At 39.8% G+C, this 22,161-nt stretch overlaps 1 protein-coding gene and 1 long non-coding RNA gene across 6 annotated transcripts; one reads left to right on the forward strand and one right to left on the reverse strand.

Moving 5' to 3' along the window:
* Positions 1-9,031: 9,031 nt before the first annotated feature.
* Positions 9,032-18,934, forward strand: LOC111869796 (phosphatidylglycerophosphatase and protein-tyrosine phosphatase 1). 5 transcript variants are annotated; one of them, XM_023861566.2, is made up of 4 exons: positions 9,032-9,445; positions 12,709-12,789; positions 13,751-13,942; positions 18,516-18,934. In XM_023861566.2, exons 1-4 carry the CDS (start codon positions 9,308-9,310, stop codon positions 18,636-18,638), a joined length of 534 nt encoding a protein of 177 aa, XP_023717334.1. In that variant the 5' UTR covers positions 9,032-9,307; the 3' UTR covers positions 18,639-18,934. The 5 variants fall into 5 exon arrangements, with proteins under 5 accessions (XP_023717334.1, XP_023717335.1, XP_033609448.1 ...); XM_023861567.2 differs by lacking the exon at positions 18,516-18,934 and adding an exon at positions 17,391-17,487; XM_033753557.1 differs by lacking the exon at positions 18,516-18,934 and adding an exon at positions 17,396-17,487.
* LOC111869797 lies at positions 18,746-21,430 on the reverse strand. The gene is made up of 2 exons (XR_002843735.2): positions 21,307-21,430; positions 18,746-19,241 (listed from the first exon to the last, which is right to left on the reverse strand). It is a non-coding gene; the product is annotated as an uncharacterized LOC111869797 (long non-coding RNA).
* Between the last annotated feature and the right edge of the window lie 731 nt (positions 21,431-22,161).

Here is a 22,161-nt window from a genome sequence, read left to right on the forward strand (position 1 = left end):
GTTGTAAAACTGGTCAGAATCCTCACTCCATGAGATCTGCCAGATGGGAAATCAGTCAGTTTTATTTATATATTTTATGTAGATGATGAAGATTAAAGAATCTTTACATAAAATGGAAATTTAAGGGATAAGGAACATGAAATTAATTTTCATTTTTATGCAACCTTTGAATTATTTCTTTTTTGTGTATTTGTTTTTAATAACTTGGCAGCCATTTTCCGAATAAATAGCTGTGAAATAATGGAAATGAACTTCAATTTGAACTTCCACAGACTAAGTACCTTACTCAGCTTATTTGATCCTTGAAAATACCAGCTTAGTACAGTAATATGATGTGTGACCTTTTGCAGATTCTTTTCCTGTGGTTCACTGTTCATAATCCTAGATTATCACTCATCTCAAAACAAAGATAGAGTTGTTTGTTGGGACTTGCTAATAGTTTTCAAATCATATTTAAAACTTTTTATTTATATATATGTGTTTTGAATTTTATACCAATGAGTGTGTATGATTGAAGGAAATGTTTAAAGCATAGAAGCTGTGACAAACACAAATAAACCAGGATACCTTACGTAGTCACACACATCCACTCTCCCCTTAGCTTTACAAATTTGTGTGCCTGTCTTACTTGTGGGTAACTTCAGTGTTGTTTGCTTATGGAGAACCTTCTCTTTTTTGTTACAAAAGCAGCCCCAGTAGATGGCATAATGGAAACTTCCTCCATCTTCGAAAGAGCAATTGCAGAAATTATCAGTCAAAGTTGGGTTTCCCTTCTCTAAACATTCTTTATGGAAGGTTTTTGGGAGCCAGGATAGTGTAGTCGGTATAATGACTAACTATGGGTTGGACAACCGAGGGGTCAGAGTTCAAGTCCTGGTAGGGTCAAGAATTTTCTCTTCTCCACATCATCCAAACTGGTTCTGGGGTCCACCCAACCTCCTATCCAGCGGGTTCTGGGGGTAAAGCAGCTGTGACATGAAGCTGACCACTCACTTCCAGCTTGTGCCAAATGTGGATCTGTACATCAACTCCCCAATACGCCTTTGTGCCATAGTGCTTAATTAGTTAAGCACAAGGACAACTTTGACTTCTTACATTTATTTTTAAGTGGAAGATATCACATTTACATGTGATACGTGAAGTTGCACATATTACGCCTTGAAACAGTTTTAGTCTGATGATGACCATATTTGGCTGAAACCTGTAGTGGAAAGAGAGGTAGATAATAAACAGGTTGCATTGTGAGCGAAATGTAGTAACTTTTATGAAGAGTAGATTAATGCAACAGGATATTATTCAGCAGTTCATTGACAGTGTAATGATTACTGTATGCTGTTGCACACAGGCTTTATTTATATGGATGCCGTTGATTCAGGTACATACAAGTACACTCAACTCTCGATTATCCAAGATAATGGTGTGGATGGAAATCACGATTAATCGAAAACCCGGTTAAGACTACTGTAATACTGTACCTTCATACTACTATAGGCCTACCTGTATTTAAATTTATTCAACCTCATTTTTATGTCCTCTCATGGCCTATTTAATACTTTTTTTTTTACATTACACTGAAATGTGAATTAGTTATTTCAGTCACAGTGTTCAACAACATCCAACACTTTTTACGAATATTCACACTTAACTCTAAAAAAATTTAATATTGTCGTTTGCTTTTTCGCGGCATTTTCCTTTTTACGGATATCCGTACGAAGCCTACGTGATATTAGCTTGTCAGTTAATAAACTCTTCTCTTCACTCTCAAGATAGTCTAGTAAGGATTCCAAATGATTAAGAGCAGCACTGTCCACCTCTTCCTCATTCTCACTTTCTTCCCGCTCTTCTGGCTGCACCCCGACTGAACTTACAATTTCGTCACTGTTTAACATTTCGAAGCCCAGCTCATACAAGTTTCTGTTGAATACTTAACACAACACTCTTCCTTTTACACCCTGACATTTTGCTAACGCACTTGAAGATCGATACAAAGAGGCTAACTGGGGCGGTGTATCTGTCCTTGAAACTTTCCACAAATCCTTGCATTCTTTCACCCCTACCCTAGAACATTGTGTTAGCATAACGGGACCAAAGAATGCAGAGCTCGCTTCACACTGGTGCGAAAATAGTGTTATAACTCACCATGTGAAACAAAAGTGAATGAATATTAAACAACATATAAGCCTCAAAAAAGCCCCGGTTAAACCACAAACCGATTAATCCACCCCCGGATAATCGAGAGTTGAGTGTATATCGGTCACTAAAATGATCATTATAAGGTGGGCGTACATATAAAATTACACGAAACTCACAAAAAAATACAAAACTTGTAATTTAGTAAAAGTTACCATTTTTTGTAATTTATGTCTAAAGTGGTATCCATTGTGCAACTGTATAAAGTTGATATTAAATGAAATTGACTGGGAGATGTAAAATTGGACTTTGAAATGAATAAGGCATTGGTACATGTATGAGGTCTGACAATAAAGTTTGCGAACTCGCCACAATGTGCTTGCCATGGCAGCAGTGGACAGAAACCTCAGTATGGTTTGATTACGTTGGCATATCAGCGTTTCACAGCTGTATTGTTGATCTATGGCAGTCTCTTTCTGAGTGGTGTCTATTATTGTTTGAGTGTGTTTAGTTGTGCTGCTGCAAGAATGTCAGCTTGAATTAAAGCAACGAATGAACACTAAATTTCTTGTTAATTGGGAAGAGTGGAAGCGAAATCAGAGTTTATGGGGATAATGCTATTAAGACAACCGCAGTTTACAAGTAGGTGACACGTTTTTCTGAGGGAAGAGAAGGTGTTACTGATGAAGGGAGTTCAGGACGGCCATCATTGAGCAGAATTGAAGAAAACATTGCATAAGATATCAAATTGTGCATGAATATCGTTGGCTGACTGTCAGGAGCATAGTAGAGCAAGTGCATGTTGACAGAGAAACAGTTAAAGAAATGGTAACTGAAGATCTTGACATGAGGGAAGTGTGGCCAATGCACCTGCTCACACAGCACTGTCTGTGAGGGAGTTTTTAGTTAGTAAACAAATAACTGCTGGAACGCCCTTACTATTCACCAGATCTAGCCCCCAGTGACTTTTTCCTTTTCCTGGAGATAAAGGAAATATTGAAAGGAAGGCTTTTTGAAGACACTGGTGACAGGAGTAATATGACAGCAGCTCTGAAGGACATTCCACAAAATCAGTGGACTAAGTACTGGCATTGGTGCATCACTTCCCAAGGGGAGTACTTCGAAGGCGACCACAGTAATGTTCAGCAGTGAGGTATATAGCACTTTTACCACAGTGAGTTTGCCAACTTTATCATCAGACCATGTATTCATCAGTGAGGTATAAATGAATCCCATACAGTCATGTATATATATATATATATCAGATTTATTGCACTATATGTAGACACAATAGATTAGTTCTCATTTTATTGGTTTAGATTGACTTGAATGTCTTTTTTTTTTTGTGTGTGGAAATAAGGTTTATTGTGAAATTCTTGTGATTGGGTTCCCCTTGCAAGCAGTTTCATAGGTCATCAAACCTTCCCACTAGGTATCATCAGAAAACATTGGCATTATTTTCCATTCTTGCCAGTGTGTGGGGGATATCTGAAACTGTGAGTATACAAAGTATTATTTTGACTAGGTTTGATTAATCTTTGATTTAGTTTTGTGATAGATTATGTTGGTAGTATTTACTTATGGGATTCCTGTTTTGTAGGCTGAACCTACTCCCTGTCTAATATGTGACTGGTGGAACTGATTTTTGGTACAATGAATGTAGAGTAAAATTTAGCCTAGATCAGGCCTGCCCTACCTGGCACACTATGAAAGAAAACTTACCACCACTTTCATATTCCCAAGTGACCCTATCATAAGTCCATATTGAGGGGCAGTTCTTTGCCAGGACTTGTAGTGATCACCAATGTGCACTGTTATGACATTTTCTAGTTAAGAGTTTGAAGATGCGCTGGCACCCACAGTGGCTTCTGTTATTTTCATTGTTGGTCCTACAGTCAGCCTTGCTGTGCAAGAGATCACACCCAATTTAAAATCTTAGCAATATGAAACACAACACATGGTTGTAATGTTTTAGATTTTCAAACTGGAGGCCCACCTTGTGGAAACATCCTGCATCGCCTGCCAAAAAAAAGTTTAAGGTGACACCATCCTCCAGGAAAGTGATACTCACAGTCTTCTTGGATCAGGAAGGCATACTGCTCACCGCATTCCACCCTCAAGGCGACACAGGATGTTTCCACTGCATTGACGCACGCTTTGTCTCAGGCTGGTAATGGTGAACCCAAGACTTATCACCTGTGACAATTCGGACTAGCATATCATGTCCATCATGGTAGCGATTGAGATGCTGTAATGCCAGACCCATTCTTTGCATTTTACGAAGGGGGACCCAAAAATAACCGGAAACGACCTGTTGCACGCACATGCTTTGTAGTTACGAGTTGTGCTGCTAGGTGGTGTTAGCTGGGGGTCTCCCGCGACTGTTAGTGAGCTGGCGTCAGTCTGAGTTAAGTGGTTTGCCTGTGGTGCTCTGTTGTGTGCGTTCCTGTTTCAACCCTTTGGCGATTAGTGAGATGGCCGACCAGAAGGAACAAAGAGTGTGCGTGAAATTTTGCTTTCTGTTAGGGAAAACTGCACTTCACTCTTCAAGTCACGGCAAACATTCACGCAGTTTTCTCTTCGGTCATCTCCGAGCAAGCGAGGAACAAATTTTGCAGACACCCGTCTCATGTGCAAACCTTCGGTTAAAATTCGCTGGACCGTGCTCCATGAGATGTTCGTTTCCTCAGAAGGTTGGTCAGTGGTCTTTCGACGATCTTCATCAATTTCACACACACTCTTTGTTCCTTCTGGTCGGCCATCTCACTAATCGCCAAAGGGTTGAAACAGGAACGCACACAACAGAGCACCACAGACAAACCACTTAACTCAGACTGACGCCAGCTCCACTAACAGTCGCGGGAGACCCCCAGCTAACACCACCTAGCAGCACAACTCGTAACTACAAAGCATGCACGCGCAACAGGTCGTTTCGGGTTATTTTTTGGTCCCCCCTCGTATGTTGTGGGGTCAGCATGTGCGGCACCCATCGTGCACAGACTTTGTGAAAACCTAACCTGTCACGCATTATGAGGTAGGCCATGCCATGTGAACACACCTGGTTCCGACAGCAGCCCAAAGGATTTTATGCTGCTGGTTTTCAGGGGCTTGTGAAACGATGGAACAAGTACAGGGAAATTATGTTGAGAAATAAAAGCATTTATCATATCAGTACTCTTATTTGTTTAAGTTCTATATCCATTTGTAACTTACTTACTGAATTGCCCTCGTATGTCCTATTAACACTGAACAATTTAAGCAATATCTTGAAATTTGTGAATTTTTAACTTTCAGATAGATGAGTCAACTGATGTCTGTGATGTTTCCCAGTAAGTTGTTTTTATTTGGGTGGTTTTTGGTGGTGGCAATATTAAGCACACACTGTTAAAAACAGTACTGTTGCATGGGAAGACTATAGAAGAAAAAATATTTCAGAGCACTCCACCCATGACTAGTGAAAACACTGGATTCACTGGGCTTCACAAAAGTGATCCCATTTTCCCAGCCTTTTTAGTTATCACTGTATCATTCATCAGCAAGCTGTATGTACAGAAGTGACCGACTTTCAACATATGATGAATGTTGTGTAGAAAACTCTAAACTTGATCTGTGCTAGTCCTCATAGCATAGGCTCTTCGAACATTTATTAAACAAAATTAATGTGCATTATAGAGACTTGGTATTACATGCTGAAATCCCTTGGCTGAGTAGAGGAAAAGTTTTGTTCATGTTCCACCAGCTGCTTCTGAAATTTTGGATTTCCTTAGAACAGAGGTGATTTACTTCCACAATTGAAAGATTCTCCTTGGTTGCTAGATCTTGCTTTCTTCACACATCTTAATGATAAACTAAACAAGTTCAGTACTTAGCTCATAGGCAAAACCAAGACTATCATTGAAATATAGGATTTAAGGTTCTCAGAACCGTGGTTATGAAGAGTTGTATCTTTGGGATACAACACAATGTAGTTAGTACATTGCTAATCAACTGGCATTTCAGAGGAACATGTTGCCTCCATCTTCAGGATCAAAGAATAAGTCAAAGCAAGAAACCAGCATGAAAGCAGGTGGCAAGCTGTTCTGCTTACCACCTGATTTTCATAAAACCTGAAGCTGTGGAAGACTCAGCTGATGAGAAGTGTTTGAACCTTTTTTCCCCAAGTTTTCGCAGTTACCCCAACAGTGTATTTAATGTGTATGTCCACATTCTGTATATTAATAAACTGTTGAAGGAGTCTGAAAGAAGATTTGAAGATGCTGAATACATGAAGTTCACTAGTTAGTTAGTTATTTAGAGAGGGTGGGTTTCCCCATGCACCACGACCAGTTTGATCTATTGTGCTTCCCTCTATGATATTCTACCAGTCTCTATACCCTACCAATAAATGGTGCGTACCATCAGTCCCGCCGAGCAAGCGAGTTCGGCCACTTGCTTAGCGGTGTCTGTAACGCTTCCCCCATCTATCAGAGGCCTTAGAGACTATTGTTGGGCAGGAAACGTCCTGGAATTTGGCTCAGTGATCCCCTTTGGGGATATGAGGTTCTTTTATGTGCCATAAAGTTACGACACGGGACACACAGCTTAAAGTCCCTCCCGGAGGACTTGTTCCCTGAATTTTTCCGCCCTTAAAAATTCGACGACCTCCGCCGGGTATTTGAACCCGCATACCATGAGTCATGAGGTGGGAACGTTACCGCTAGACTACGGAGGCCGCTTATGAAGTTCACTGTGTCTTTCACTACTAATCTGTTTGAAGAGAGGGATATAATTGGGGGTGCTGAACTTACTTCTGCATTCAAGGAAAATATTACTGAACTGAAGTTTTGATTTTACCAATGAAAACAAGATTAAATAACACAATGTAAGGATGAGTGGCCTTAAGGAGGCAGCAGTGGGAGTGGTTGGAGGAATAATCACCTTGAAAACTGAGCTGTGGAGAGGAAAGTGAGAACAATCACAGACGTCACAAGCACAGCTCTCAGAAAAGAAGAAAGGGCAATATGCCGGTAGACAATTTAGAACGAATAGCCTTAAGGAGGGAGCAGTGTGGCTTATACACCCATTGCTAGGCAGCAGACAGTGCACCAGTGGGCTGCTGTGTAGCAATCATGTGGTAACCCCAATAGTCCACACACAACAATATTGGAACTGTTGGAAACAGTGTTTTCTACTCGGTCTATGCCAAGGGGTTATCAGTGGGACAGGTTTAGAGTTCGGTTCAGTTGTGAGACAGCCAGTTGGCAATGGCATGAGTGCAGAAGCTGAAAAATCTCAAACGTTAGAAGCCATTACAAGGGAACGACTTGTTAAGCCACAACAGACTGAAAAGATTTAGCAGGTGCTGTAGTGATTTGTAAAGTGTGGAGATCAGCGATTGCACTATAATTAAATGTACTCAGTAAATTCGATCTCCAATCCAGACCCTGTCTATAGTCACAGACACACATGACAGTACTGATTGAGTTTTTGATTTTGAGGGAATCAGGTAGCTGAATGTGTTCCTTGAGAAGACTGCTGATGTGTTTGGTTAGCCTGCAGGCTGGGATGTTGCACCAGTTCACAACCAGTCAGGCTGGCATATTAGTTTATGAAGTTTTGTTAGACTATTTATACTAGGGGGTTTTCGATTTAAGTTTATGTGTTTCAGATTTAAATTCATGTTTATGGCACTGTTGCATATGTTGTTATTGTCATGATTTAGGGGTAGGTGACTATAGATGGGGTATGGATTATAAAATGAATTTATTGACCACTTGTATACTCCACTTGGAACTACACTTTACAGTTATTTTTTAATGCTCATGGGGTGGGACTAAGTCCCTTGTACTGCGGCCACTTCTGGCCTATTGTACCAGCCCCAGATGATAGGTGAGGGTGATTGTGGAGCAATCGGAATGAAGATTGGCAGGGGAAACCGAAGTACTCGGAGAAAACCTGCCCCAGAGCCACTTTGTCCACCACAAATCCCACTTGACCGAACCTGGGAAGCCAGCGACTAACTGCTTGAGCTGTGGCGCAGCTCGAACACCAATTGTTAGAAGTCAAACAGTGATTTGGAGGATAGTGTCACCTCCATCATGTACAGCTGTGCTTTGCTGCCTGCTTCATGCTTGGCTTATTCTTCAACCCTGAAGATGGAGGCGACATGTTCCTCCAGAATGTCAGTTGACTTTCAGCAGACTACATGGTGTTGTATCTCAGAAGGCAGAACTCCTTAAAACCTCCATCCTTTCATAAATTTAGTTGAACAAAGGTATGCTGTGATTAGCATCTTTACACCAGGAGCTGCTGTGCATGAGTAAACCATCCTTAACTGCTCTGACCTTTGGGAGTGTAAAAATAAACGTAAAATTTTGTTGTATTCCCAGATGTAGATAGCTGCTAGTTTACAATACCAAAGAATTATCAGACGTTTAATCTCATACCTGCTTTGGAACTTCATATTGTAATTTTAAAGAGTAAAAGTTCATCACTGATGTCAAGCAGACAGAATTTTAAAATACTTTGCTAAATATAGTATTCTTTCAGAATATCATGACATACAGAATCCCTTTCAAAAACAAAATGATACTTGCTAGTCTGCTACAGTATTGTTTTTTCTGATGTCTTTATACACTTCATTCCGTTGGTTCTGGATCAGTATAACTAAAGCACCATCACTCCCATATTTCTGTATTATTTTTTAAAATGGATGGAGGAATAAATTATTAATTTTAAAGGACTGAAATTATAGAACATTACCAGACATTGTGTTTGATGCAGTGTTTCTCAGACTTTTGCAGGTGACTGTACAAAAATATAGCGGTACCACAGCAGTTAGTTTTTGCGAAGTATATGGCAGCACTGTCAAAGAGGTCAAAGACACGGACCGCTAAATGTCATAGGAAACAGACAAGTATGTTTGCTATGTGTATGAAACGATCAAACCCATGCTTATCGTAATGAATACCATAAATACATTGGTGTTGCGTCAGTAGCAGCCTGGTAAAGATCGTAAAGATTCAGCCGGTTGGTAGTAGCCTTGAAACGTGTTGTCTATATTGGCCCATATAGGGATGAAAGAGCGTGTTGTTGCTCGTAACGCTCGTAACTTCACTTCGATTGAAGCAGTGAAACAGTGTGGGTAGTGACTTGGAGGTGAAAGCGTGAGAGTGTGTTCGTTATAATAATAATAATAATGTTTGGTCGTTTGACATTGTATCCGACATTGTTCTACAATGTCGTAATGGAAAAAGTAACTAGTCGTAATTGGTATGACAGAATTGACGATAATGTTATCTTGGGAGCCCTACCTTTTCGTGGCATGACGGGCCAGGTTAGTAACCTGTCAGTTCGGTAAGCAATCGAGAGCGTATATGCCGACCATCCTTAGTAACTGTTTAACCTTAATTAAATTTGTATGCGTTTGATCTGGAGATAACACTGCAAGAGATCAGTTGAATACATTTAGTGAATATAGCTTGTGTTTTTTAAATAAAAGAACAAGAATTCCTTCATTGCTTTCTTACAGTTAATATGAATATGTGCAACAAGTTGCACATCACCCATTCATTCCAGTTAGATGTCCCACATATAACTTGTCGTTTAAAAGTTTTATATATGAAAATCTCTTCTACAACACTGGTGTATGCACACTACATGTTTCGACAAACATTGCTCATATTCAGGTGTCTTTAAAACTGTTGACAGAACTCCCATTCTTCCTCCCACAAATTAAGTTTTTGGGATATGCTGTTGTCTGTGCAACCATGGTGATGGGTAGTTCCTCTTATTGTGTTGTGAGTAGCACAGCAGTTTCATCAACAATTTTAGAGACCCCTGAAGATGACCAATGTTGGTCGAATCATGTAGTGTGCATACACCAGTGATGTAGAAGAGATTTTAACGATTTAAAAAGAAAGTTGCATGTGAGATGGCTAACTAACAGGAATAATAGAATTACTATTAAAGAAATTTTTACAGTTTAATTTAGCGCTTAAATAGTTCCAGAACTGGCCATTTCTTAGGGCACACGGTAGCATAGTTTGTTGAAGCACAATGCTGCAAGCTGGAAGGTCGCAGGTTCGATTCCAGATGAGGACATTGGATTTTTTTTTTTTAATTTACTTAATCCTACCAGCTGCACTGTGGTCCTGGGATCGACTCAGCTTCTAACAGAAATGAGTACCAGGAATCTTCCTGGGGGATAAAGGGCAGCTGGCGCTTAAGGCTGACAACCTTACTGCCATATGTGAGCCGATTGTCTAGAAAATGTGAGAACCTCGAGGTCTCACAACTCTATGGGCCTACATGGCCTCTTACGGTGATAGCTTTAGCTTAATTAGCCATTTGTTAGCAGTTACCAAACCTAATAATGTAGGTAAGTCAATAAGTAAGTTACAAATGGATACAGAACTTAAACAAATAAGAGTACTGACTTGAAAAATGCTTTTATTTCTCAACATAAGCTCCCTGTACACTGAGTCACTTGTCCCATCGTTTCACAAGCCCCTGAAAACCGGCAGCATAAAATTCTTTGGGCTGCTGTCAGAACCAGGCGGTTACTACCCTCTCTACAGCTTCATTGTCAGGAAAATATTCAGCTGGTGGTAATGGTGAACCCAATATTCATCACCTGTGGCAATTCAGGCTAGCATATCATGTCCATTGTGGTAGTGATGGAAATGCTTTAATGCCAGACCCATTCTTTGCATTTTGTGTTGTGGGGTCAGCCTGCACGGCACCCATCGTACACAGATAAATGAGACGCTGTGAAATTTCAAGTGGGAAGTCCAAGCGACTTCCATTTGTTCAGTCCTCTTAAACACACACGTTTCAAAGGAACATTCTGCCTCCATCTTCAAGGTTGAAGTGTGCAGGATGAGGAGTTGGTTATATAGGCAGGTTGCAAGGAGGATGGTCACTGAAACCCAAGGAAGGGGGAAAGGAGGAGCTGCAATGGGGCCAGTTGTCACTATGGGTGGGAAAGCAGCCCTTCTGAGGCGTACTCTTAGTTTTTAGACACCAGCAGGAAATTGAATAAAGAATGACCGTTTCCAGGGACACAGCATTACTTTCAGTAAGGAAAGTGAAACTGTAAGAAAAGGAAACCCACTTCAGTATTCCTATATATTTTCCTTATATGTGGGGAAGGGCCATTTTGCTATCCACCATTAACATTAGCCCAGATTGAACTCATTTCCCTATTCCCTCTCCCCACAATGACCACCTGCCTTGTAATCAGCTTATACAGAGTGGTTTTTAATGAACTTAATATGTTCACAGCTCCGTGCTTCACCGCGACCGGTGCACTACTGGCTGCGGAGTGCACGAGAATTTTGCCAATGATTCAGCATGCCAATAACATTTGGAATGAAGGGAAGTTCTTACCTTTGTTCACAAATCACAGAAGGTGTTGAAAATGCTGCCTCTCTACACATAGACAATCCTCGCACTGGCGGAAGATTCTCTGTAGGAATATTTGAAGTTTCTCTGCGAATGTTTTCTTTCAGTCCTTCCATTCAAGGGTTACTGCTGTAAACTTTGTCCTTCACATGAGCCCAGAAGTAACAATCACAATGATCACTTCTCCTCAGTAAGCACTTGATGCTTATGTTCTGTTTTCTTGTCTGAGTCCCATTGTTCTAAGTTTATTCACTAAATTGTGAACTGTTTGTCTGCTGGGAACTCTTTCATTATGGAAATTATGTCAAAATTTTTGCTGACACTTTCTAGCAGATCCATATTTCACATAGGTCTCTTAGAGAAATACACGTTGCTCTGATATATCACGAACCATGTCATACCAAACTGCTGACTTAACTGTTAACTGGGAAAAAAATGACTTATGGCACTTATGAACTCCTACCTACTGCTGAGAAATCATAAACAAACTCCCATGCATTAACCACACTTCCCCCTGTGTAACATAATACTGTGTAGAGGTTTACTAGTTAATTATTTTCTTTCATTCCAAACCTTATTGGCTGTCAAGCATGCTGAGTCATCAACAAAATTTGCGTTGTGCTTAGCGGCCAGCAGTGCCCCAGTAGCAGTGAAGCATGGAGCCATGAACACATAAATAGGTTTAAAAATGTCCCTGTATAACTGAGCCAATTCCTCAACCTGCATGCCTTTTTTACCATGCTCCTCTGATACATCAGCATCTGCCTACAAGACTCCACAGACTCACAACCCAACCACTGCTGTGAAAACTTGAGAATTTGTGTAGTATAGTTTATTTTGCAGGTTGTGTGTGATAGCTGTCCTTTGAGGTAGGTTGTTAAGAAACTGCCCAGGGTGATAAGTTAAAAGATTTGGAACATAGTGTGTGGGAAAATGGCTGTGAAATTTATGTGGTACTCATTAGAACAAGTAAATATAAAAAGAAAAATAGTGGGAGAAACTTAACAAATGTAAGGAGAGTTAATGATATCATTTGAATGTAGGATTTGAACAAAAGAAATTAATGTAATTTCAATATAAAGCTGGATAGTGATAACCTTTGTATCAGAAAATATAAGGTGTAAAGGAGAAAATATATCTTGACTTCTGAAAATATTTTTCTGACCATTCTTTTCTTATTTCATTTGTGTGCAGCTTCTTGATAAAGAGAATGTAAAAGCAGTGGTGTCAATGAATGAAGACTATGAGCTTTGGCTGTTTGCAAATGGCAGAAAGGTGAGTTTAAGTTTGGAGCCGGGATAGCATAGTTGGTATAGTGACTGGCTATGGGTTGGGCGACTGAGGAGTCAAGAATTTTCTTTTTGCCAGTAATCCAAACCGGCTCTGGGGTCCAGCCAACCTCCTATACAATGGGTACTGGGGGCTCTTTCCCAGGGGTAAAGCGGCCAGGGCGTGAAGCTGACAACTCTCCTCCAACTAGTGCCAAGGCCAAGAAAGTGTGGATCTATACCTCCACTCCCCTATATGTCTTCATGGTGTAGTGCTTAATTAGTTGAGCACAGGGACAACTTTTCCTTAACATTATAGTCGTCATGTGGATGTAATAGTACGTGTATTTCACTCTCAGGTGTTATGCAGAGAAATGCCACTACCCAATTCATGAAATTTACTTCATGGCAGTACAGTGATTACATCTGTTGTGTAGGAAGTACCACTACTGAGGTGTTCTTTACAGTTTAATATTATTGAGACGTGAGTTACCAGTACGTCAACCTATAGTCCATTCACGGAGACGAGACAGTTAGCGTAAACAAAGCAAGCCCCGCGTCGCCACAGCTGACAGCAAGGAGTGGACAAAGCGCGCAGTTACTTCATTGTACTCACTGCATTCGGATGCACGTTAACCTGCATTCAGACTGAAGAGTGAACTTTGGACGCCCCTGCAACGGGACACGCATCACGTGATCGCTGCATGACTTCATTCAAAGAGCGAAGGAGGTACCGCGTGCATTTGTTTACGAGGACTCTCTCGTCTCCGCGAATGGACTGTAGAACTTGTCAAGCATTCCAGTCTCACTGGAGGAGCTGATTTTAATGTCTAGAAATATAATTTTTGTTTAAATCTAGAAACAAATTTAAAAGACGGAAACGCCGTGTGGATCTGAATAGCATTTCTGTGTGAAAGTTGAAGGATTAGCAGTGTGCCTGAATATAATACCTACTGTTTTGTTTTCAGGAATGGGAAAGTAGAGGGGTGAAGTTTCTGCAGCTTCATACGAGAGACATATTTGAGGCACCATGTCAGGAAAAGCTGAAGAAAGGTGTAAGTTTCATCAATGAGGTAGCTGGAACAGGTGGCTCTGTGTATGTTCACTGCAAGGCCGGCCGTACTCGCAGCAGTACCCTTGTGGGCTGCTACCTTATGCAGGTTAGTGTGATGTACACTATTCCTATTCATGTAGCCTGTAACACTATGAAGTGTAAAGCTGACCACTTATCTATGTTGCTTATGGAGAGCTGTATAAAAAAAAATGTGGATGTTTTTCTGTCCATTGCTAACATGCGTAGCTACACCATCTGTTCCCTTCATGTTTTGTCAGCACTTTATTCTTTCACCTTTGATAGAGTTTTGATGCATGACTTCTTATTCTTTGGGGGTTTCCCTCATCCACTAATTTCATGGTCTTACACTTCATAACTCTCAGTTGTTTCAGTCCCCTTCTTTCAAATTTTTTTCTCCCATTTCATTATGAATACCTTCTAACTATGCTGGATTTGAGGTTCCTGCTGCCCTGCCTATGAAGAGTTCTGTCTCCTGGGATAGAATGCTTTGTAGTACAATAAAAATCAGTCCATTGGACGATGTGATATAGAACTCTTCACCTTATATCCACTTTGTGTCTAAACCTTTCATACCTATAAATTTCATCCAATGAATGACTAATATGTTGCATGTGGAGGTGGGTTAGAATATCTCCATCATAGCCCTGTGAGTCATGGAAGGTGAGGAATAGGGAATCCAATGCCTGGGGGGGGACATAAGTACAAATACCTAGCCCTCCAGTTTGGAGGTTGGACACAAGGCCAACAACCTTGCTCTCTAATACACTTTGTTATGAAATCCAAAGGACAATCTGGACGGTCTAATTCACAAAGGAATGGGTCTGGCAGAATCTTCTAAGAAAGACTGGCTCAAAAATGGTTGTTTTGCCAGTGAATAATTTCATTTCAATTATTTATCATTTATGTGCCGAGCCAACAGCCGCAAGGCCAATTACAGACAGAGCACAGTGTACATAATAATAATAATAATTCAGTTCAGTTCGTGTTTATTTACATGCAAACTTAACAGCATAGAGGCTAATTAAAAAGTTATCATGAATAGATAGAAATACACAAAAATTATTAAAAAACAGAATAAAAAATATCAGTCTAAATTAATTACAAAGTGAGCATGAATAAAGATACAGAAACAAAGCCACAGTGTGACAGCGAAGAACAATTCGAGTTTCAAATAGAGCAGTATACAATAATAATAATAATAATAATAACAGCAATAATAATAATAACAACAGTAATGATAATAACAATAGTTTAATTAATTCAGTATAAGATATGTTTCAACAACAGAGTTTTTGGCCAAAGATGTCAACGTCCCTACAAACCGCATTAGCAGCAGAAGTGCATCTGGCAGAGGGGCAATTTTTACTAACAGAACAGACATTGAACATAGGAAAGTCTCGGATATATCAAACAGGGATCCGAAGGCCAACAATTTCCAAAGCAGAAGGGAAAGTATAGAACGATGATAAACTTGAATATGGAAGAATGCATGAATGTGATATCTCTTCTTTTGTAAGGTGTGCAATATCAGTTGTTCTAAAGCAAAATTGTAACAGTAATCAACTTGAGAAAAAAAAAGTTTAAAACAGAGAGCCACAAACTTCTGTTGAATTGGTTCTAGTTTGTTTGAATCAGATGACGTAATGGAATTCCAAACTACTGAAGCGTATTCAACCTTGGATCTAACTAAAGTAAAGTATAATATGAACGTGCATCCAAGGGTTGAATAGCTAAAGGTGATACTACGAATTATACCTAGCTTCTTAACACAATGTGAAAATATAAAATTAACATGATTACAAAAATGAAGTTTAGAATCAAGATATACGTCCAGGTCTTTCACTGAATAAGTTCGAGTTATAGGGAAGTGAAAAAGTTTGTACGCATATATCAGATAGTTAGTTTTCCTGGAGAATGTTATAACTTTTGTTTTCTCAACACTGAGTTTCATATACTTTGCTGCACACCAGCTATGTACAGTCAATGTCAGATTGCAGAAGATTACGATCTTCAGGAGAGCTAATAGCATGGCAAATTTTTATGTTATCTGCAAAGAGTAGGTACCTGGAGTGCTTAATTGAATCACAAGAGTCATTTATATAGACACTGAAAAGCAGAGGCCCAAGAACAGATCCTTGTGGAACACCAGACAATACTTCAAAAGGCAATGATATATTTTCACCAATACGGACCCGCAATTGTCTGTTGGTTAGGTAACTGCATATCCAGTTTACATAACCACCAGAAAATCCAAGGGCACTCAGTTTGTGAAGAAGCAAGGAGTGGGGAATGAAGTCGAAAGCAGAAGTTAAGTCAAAGTAAATGGCATCCACTTGACGTTGAGAGTCAAATAGGGGAGTAATAAAATCTAGATCATTAGATTGGTGGTGTTGGATTTATATTTTGTGAAACCATGCTGGCATGGATTTAATTTCAACTTAAGGTAGTGTGAAACATGGTCATGGATAACATATCCAAATAATTTCGCTTGCATGGTCAGGGGTAGGAACACCTGTCGGAGAGGAAGGGGACCTAGACACGGCTGACTTTTCCACAGTGTAAATCTGGTCTGGATTTAATCGCCCGTAATAAGGGATGATTAGACAACCAACTGGCCAGACATCTGTATTATTAATTAGATGAAAACCATCTTCAGAAACAGCAATGTGAAAGGAGGAATATGAACTAAACTTTGTTTTTAACTTAGTAAATGTTAGGGAAGCAAGCTCCAATTGATCTTTTAAAGACTGCTCAACGTCAGCTTATGTTACGTCAGGAGAGAATCAGGAGACAATATGTGCCTTGGTTCTCACTCTCTTGGGTACAGTTGAAAGAGATGAGCCACTTTTGTTACCAAAAAGTGGAGTCCTAGTTCTCCTTGGAGGGTTGGGCACCCCTGAAGGCATAGAAGGATGATTTTCCTTCCCTTTCCTCAGAACTGTTATGAAGCCATCCGCTGCCTGGTTGTCGCTGGCCATAGCAGAGGGCTCAGGTAGTGAGGTCTGCCGGCGGGATCCGGATGATACAGCAGTGGATACAGGGTGACCACCTCCCAAAGTTAAGACATCCCTATAGGTTTAGCAGCAACAGCATCATGTGTAGATGAAAGAGCCTCTGTTGATATGGATGGCGGAGGTGTGTGAAACTGGCATAAATCCTGCAACTGGAGTTTCAGAGCAGTATTATCGCTTTTCAGTACTTGAACTTCACAGCTAAGGTTCATGACCATTTCCATAAGGGATTTCACCATCTCCATGGTGCATTCTCCATTAAGGCAAACTGCTTCAAGCTGCCGGCTAGGGGAGTCATTATCCATAGCAGGATATCCAGAACAGTCCATCCCAGAGGATAATGTCTTGTTTATATTATTATTAACAAGCGAATGCTCCTTCCCAGTAACACAATTATCACACGTGAAAGATGACTTACCAGTAGCTGCATCAACGTTGCACTCAGATATATTAGCTTTCAGGCAATTATAGTGGAAACGTAACTCACATACACAACATCAAATGCATTTCTGCTTGCCGTAGAACAGTTATCACAACGGAGACACACATCTTAACTCGCCAAGCACTCAAGCAGAGCAGGAGCAACCACACTGCACATCCGTCCTCCTCAAGCAATAATGCAAGTATTACAGTGATAGTCATGAAGATAGAAATGGTGAAGACAGGATATCCTGAGAAAGAAGCTGATTTTGTTCATAACATGTTTTCATTACATATACACACGTATTTAATATCTGCCATGTGTTGGCTTGTATAACTATGAAATTAATATATAAATTGCAGTTTGTGTGTAGACCTGTTTCTTAGTCTGGGGAGGAGCATCATCTTCCTTTCAGGTTAATACAGCATTTATGTGCCATTACTGTTTGCTCAAAGAGATCTTGAAGTCTCTGTCATTTTGTTGAACTTGAGCAGATGCATGCACGAGGAGTGACTAGAACAACAGACCAGCATTACACATTTTGTATATTAAGAGTAGCTGCATGGGTACATTCAGGCTCATGCATACTTCGTATGAAGTTTGTCTCTGATGTAAATGTGTGCGTAAGTTGCATTCAGTTGTGTAAATACTGTGCATATATTACATATCTACTGTTAAAACCAGAACGTGGGCACAAAAAGAAATTGACTTTAAATAGAAGCTGCTATGCAGTCAGGCACATCATATACTATTTCCTGTTGCTTTTAGACTTACATAACATATATTTGCCCATTCTTTTGTTAGATTAAAGCAAATATTTGTAACCCACATTTAAGATTTTCTTAAGGCACCAGAGATCTTGTCCCCAAAATAAATATTAAGTGGGCATTTCACACACAAAATTTGGAAGATTGGAAAAACGGTATTACAGAATTCTGTAATCCTGAATTTAAGGTTTCAGAATGAAATTCGTCACAGACCTCCCCAGTAAATAAAAATTCAGTCATTTTATAATGTACGTAATTTTATTCCCATTGCTTCCATTTCACCTATAGAGTTTGTCATTTTACATACCATATAATCCAGTCTCTAAATACATCATTTTTGTATTATTATAAGTTAGTAACTTTTTAGAAGAGCCAGAGATGATGGACAGTGCTCCTTTTTATTGTTACATTATCCCAATCACCTTTAAAGAATCCTTAAAATATTGTGTCACTTTACAGAAAAACTGCTGGAAACCAGAACAAGCTGTTCATTTTATGCAGAACCGTCGTCCCCACATCTTGCTCCGCTCCAAGCAATGGCAAGCCCTTCACACCTTCTATGAAAATAATGTGGAAAGATGACGGGAGAGCAAATCAGCTTAAAAATCAGGGCCAACACCTTGCCAGTGATCAAAACATGAGGCAGTGTTTATGTATATAAGGTTTTCTTGGTCATTTAGAAACAGTGATGACTGAGTTGGAAGTTTATTATAAATTTACAACAAGTTCTGACAAGAACTTATTATATATACATTTCATTGCATATTAAATTATGTATGGTGAGGAGAGCAAGAACTGTTAACGCTTAAGAATTTTATGTACATATTCCTCTAGTGCCTGGACATTTTTGACATGTAATAAAACACTTGTTACACTTACATTTATAAATATACATATCATGAGTGGAGTTTTGGGCATTTTCAGGTCAACATTTGGAGAATGCACATAATATCAGTAATTGTATTTGTCAGTACCGCTTGTGTAGCACAAATCTTTCTGATACCCCATATAAAGTAGCCAGTTCAGAATCACCTGCGCACAACATTAAGATGTACTGACTAATCCTATCTTGATGAAGAAATGTCAGCAGATCCACTCCAGAGTTCTCCATCAGATGAATTGTAAACATGTCCTGTAGGAGTTCAACGTAAGTGTGCCATTGAAAAAACATGGAGCTTACAATACCTGCAGACAAGGGTATACAGTAAAGAGAATGTAGAGGTGATTGTTTCATGTGTGATGATTTTCAGTATTCCATGTAACCAATCTGATAAAAATGTACATCAGTTGGGGGAAGGGGGATGCACACAGAATGTTCAGCGATTCATTCACCAAACTTAAGGAGTGTGTTCTGCATGTCATTTGGAGCAAAAAATGTGGATTCGGCACTGTTATATAGTTATGCGCTAGCAGAGTAAGCTGGCACTCCTGTAACTTCACAAAGAGTTCCTACTTCTACACTGTCTAGACTAGCACGATTGTACTGTATTGCAGTCATAGTAAAAATGCTTCACATGTTTACAAATGACCTGCATTTTGTATACAGTTTCTGAAATGGAAATGGTTGGGCGGCTGTGATGATACTGCCAATGATATTCACTTTGCAGAATTCTGCATTGCAAAATATTTGAGAATGTACACAGAACCTTGAGGTAGCCTGGTTTCTTCCCAGGCATGAAGGCAGGACATGAAGAACAGCAGTGTAGCAAAACCCAAGGGCATGTATATGCAGAATTTCCAGGATGACTGGTATTGTACAGGCAGAGGTATAGAGAATTTTGCATCATGATTGTTTCTAGGTATATAACCTCCAAGGAGTAAGACATCTTATCATAAGATCACACCCACTGTGTACAATTTTGTGATTCGCTGCAACCATGGCTACATATTCTGTGTGACATCCTGTTCACAGATAAGACTCAGTTTACCTAGGATGAACACAAGGTATTCACACTCTTGGGCTCACAACAAGCCACATGAGGTAGCACATCATTTTCAACACCAATTTTCAAATGGTGTAGTGACCTCTGATTGGACCACATTTTATTGAGGGTTGTTTAACTGCTCTGTATTATAGAAATTTTCAGGAGAATGAATTACTCCTGTATGTAGAGAATGTGCCTCTTGTGACAAAGACGAGAGTGGCTACCCTCCACATTTAGGCAGAGCAGTAAGGGAGTTTTTGAATGAAGATGAATGAATGATGGAAGATTGGTAGGAAGAGAGACAGGTGAATTGGCCCACTCAGTCTCAAAACATAAGTGCATTAAATTTCTTTACGTGGGGTTGCTTGACTTGTTGAAGTCAAGTGTTTATGGTAGTAGCCAGAAGCATGTAGAGCCAATGGCATGAAAGAACCGCAAAATAGGCTGATATACCAGTGCCATTCCCGGGCAACAGCTCAATAAACACGTTCCCATTGCTAGCAGCAGTTTCTTAATAATGCAACATGGACTACAGCAATGGGAACAAGTTGTTTCTGTGTCATCCATGTTGAGGAGTTATCTTGAAACACAACTGCGGCAACCCAGTTCTGTACAGGAGTCTGTGAATGGAGGAGTTGAACTGGTAGCAGAAGAATAGCCATTGTTAGAGCTGTTACCAGAAAACATCTAGTAACAGACTGAGAACACTAAAGAACTGTAAATTGTGGAAATAGTGATAGTATCCTAGTTATTTATAGCTATGACCTGAAAGTGTGCAGTCTATTCATCGATCCAAATGCTGTCTGTAGTCACACATCCTACATGACAACTGATGTCAGAAGTGGTCAGATTGGAGACTGCTATACTGCCACACTGTTGAGATGGAACAAATGATGGCATGCCTACTGGCAGAAATAAGAACCAACCAAGCATGAAAAAAGGCTGTTTATTAAATTATTTTATTTTCCGTCGTGTGACTTCGGTGACGTCAGTTGAATTTTGTTTTGTGTTAGGTTATGTTACTGCATTAGTTAGGGTTTTAATGTTTTATCATTTGTTAATACCTTACGGTTTGAGTGTGGTAAAACACTTCATTTAGATTCTTTTAACTCTGTGTTTCTCACAGCGATGGTTGCGAGTCCCATTATCTGAGAAATAACCCAACGGACTACACGCCGTTATGTTCTAGAGGTTAGGGTTCTTCAGGTGTTTACTTGCTTAAAATCTATTTGGTATTTTTTACATACAAAGCAGCCACTGCTCAACATTAACATATTTAAAAGCCTCATAATTTATTGGAAATAACATCAAACATACAAACTTACACGTATCGAATGTCCTACATGCGTAGTTATTACAGATTGTTAAATCATGAATCACGGATTTACTACCTGCACGAGTCGTACATTCTATTCGTTCTATGGACCGCCATGGACATTACAGAGAGCATTTACTTTACTGCCATAGAGTAACATCAGGCTGGCAGCCAGTCGTCCTTGAAACACCAAATTCACCCTATTGTATTGGTATCCGTGCCATATATTGGGCAAGAACGTCTTATATTTAGTAATCCGTGGTCAAAAGCGTCAAATGTATATTTATCTCCGATGCGTTAATTAATGCCTTTCTATATTTGAGACGTGTAACACTTTGAGTAGCGTAAAAAAAAGGTCATTATTTGTGCAATTAGTGATAGTAACGCTCGTAACAGCCCCACGGAAACGTGTTATTGTATTATCTGTGCAATTTGTGATAGTAACGCTCAGTACAGCCCCACGGATCTTTTGGGATTTAACGTCGCATAGACCGCATAGACTACTAGAAGCTTACCGACGTAGCTTGGGTACGTGTTGTCTCCGTCACTGATGTGGGCAGTGTGGTCACTAAGGGACGAATAGAACGGAAAGCCAACAGCAAGCAGACTGCGATAATCTTCATAACTCACTTCATCATCACACCACGATGTGTGACCGTATGGTTGAATCGAACGTGCGGAAATAATATACGCACAATGAGAAAGGAAGTATTACGAAAATCCAAACATTTAATATTCGCCGAAGTCATTATTAGATATAGTCCATTCCGTGAGAAAATTAGGAGTTATGAGTCACTGATCTATGGCGAGGATTTCGTTTCATACTCGCTTCTGTCACTATTTTACAGTTTTTTATATGAAGTAC

This window comes from Cryptotermes secundus, unplaced genomic scaffold (genome assembly GCF_002891405.2).
Source record: "Cryptotermes secundus unplaced genomic scaffold, Csec_1.0 scaffold123, whole genome shotgun sequence".
Taxonomy (NCBI): domain Eukaryota; kingdom Metazoa; phylum Arthropoda; class Insecta; order Blattodea; family Kalotermitidae; genus Cryptotermes; species Cryptotermes secundus.

What these genes read in the sequence shown, in the direction of transcription:
- LOC111869796 (XM_023861566.2), top strand. Translation starts at nt 9,308, where the DNA reads ATGTTTGGTCGTTTGACATTGTATCCGACATTGTTCTACAATGTCGTA. An exon ending in TTCGTGGCATGACGGGCCAG is followed by an intron (nt 9,446 to 12,708) that starts GTTAGTAACCTG and finishes ATTTGTGTGCAG; the next exon opens with CTTCTTGATAAAGAGAATGT. An exon ending in TGGGCTGCTACCTTATGCAG is followed by an intron (nt 13,943 to 18,515) that starts GTTAGTGTGATG and finishes GTCACTTTACAG; the next exon opens with AAAAACTGCTGGAAACCAGA.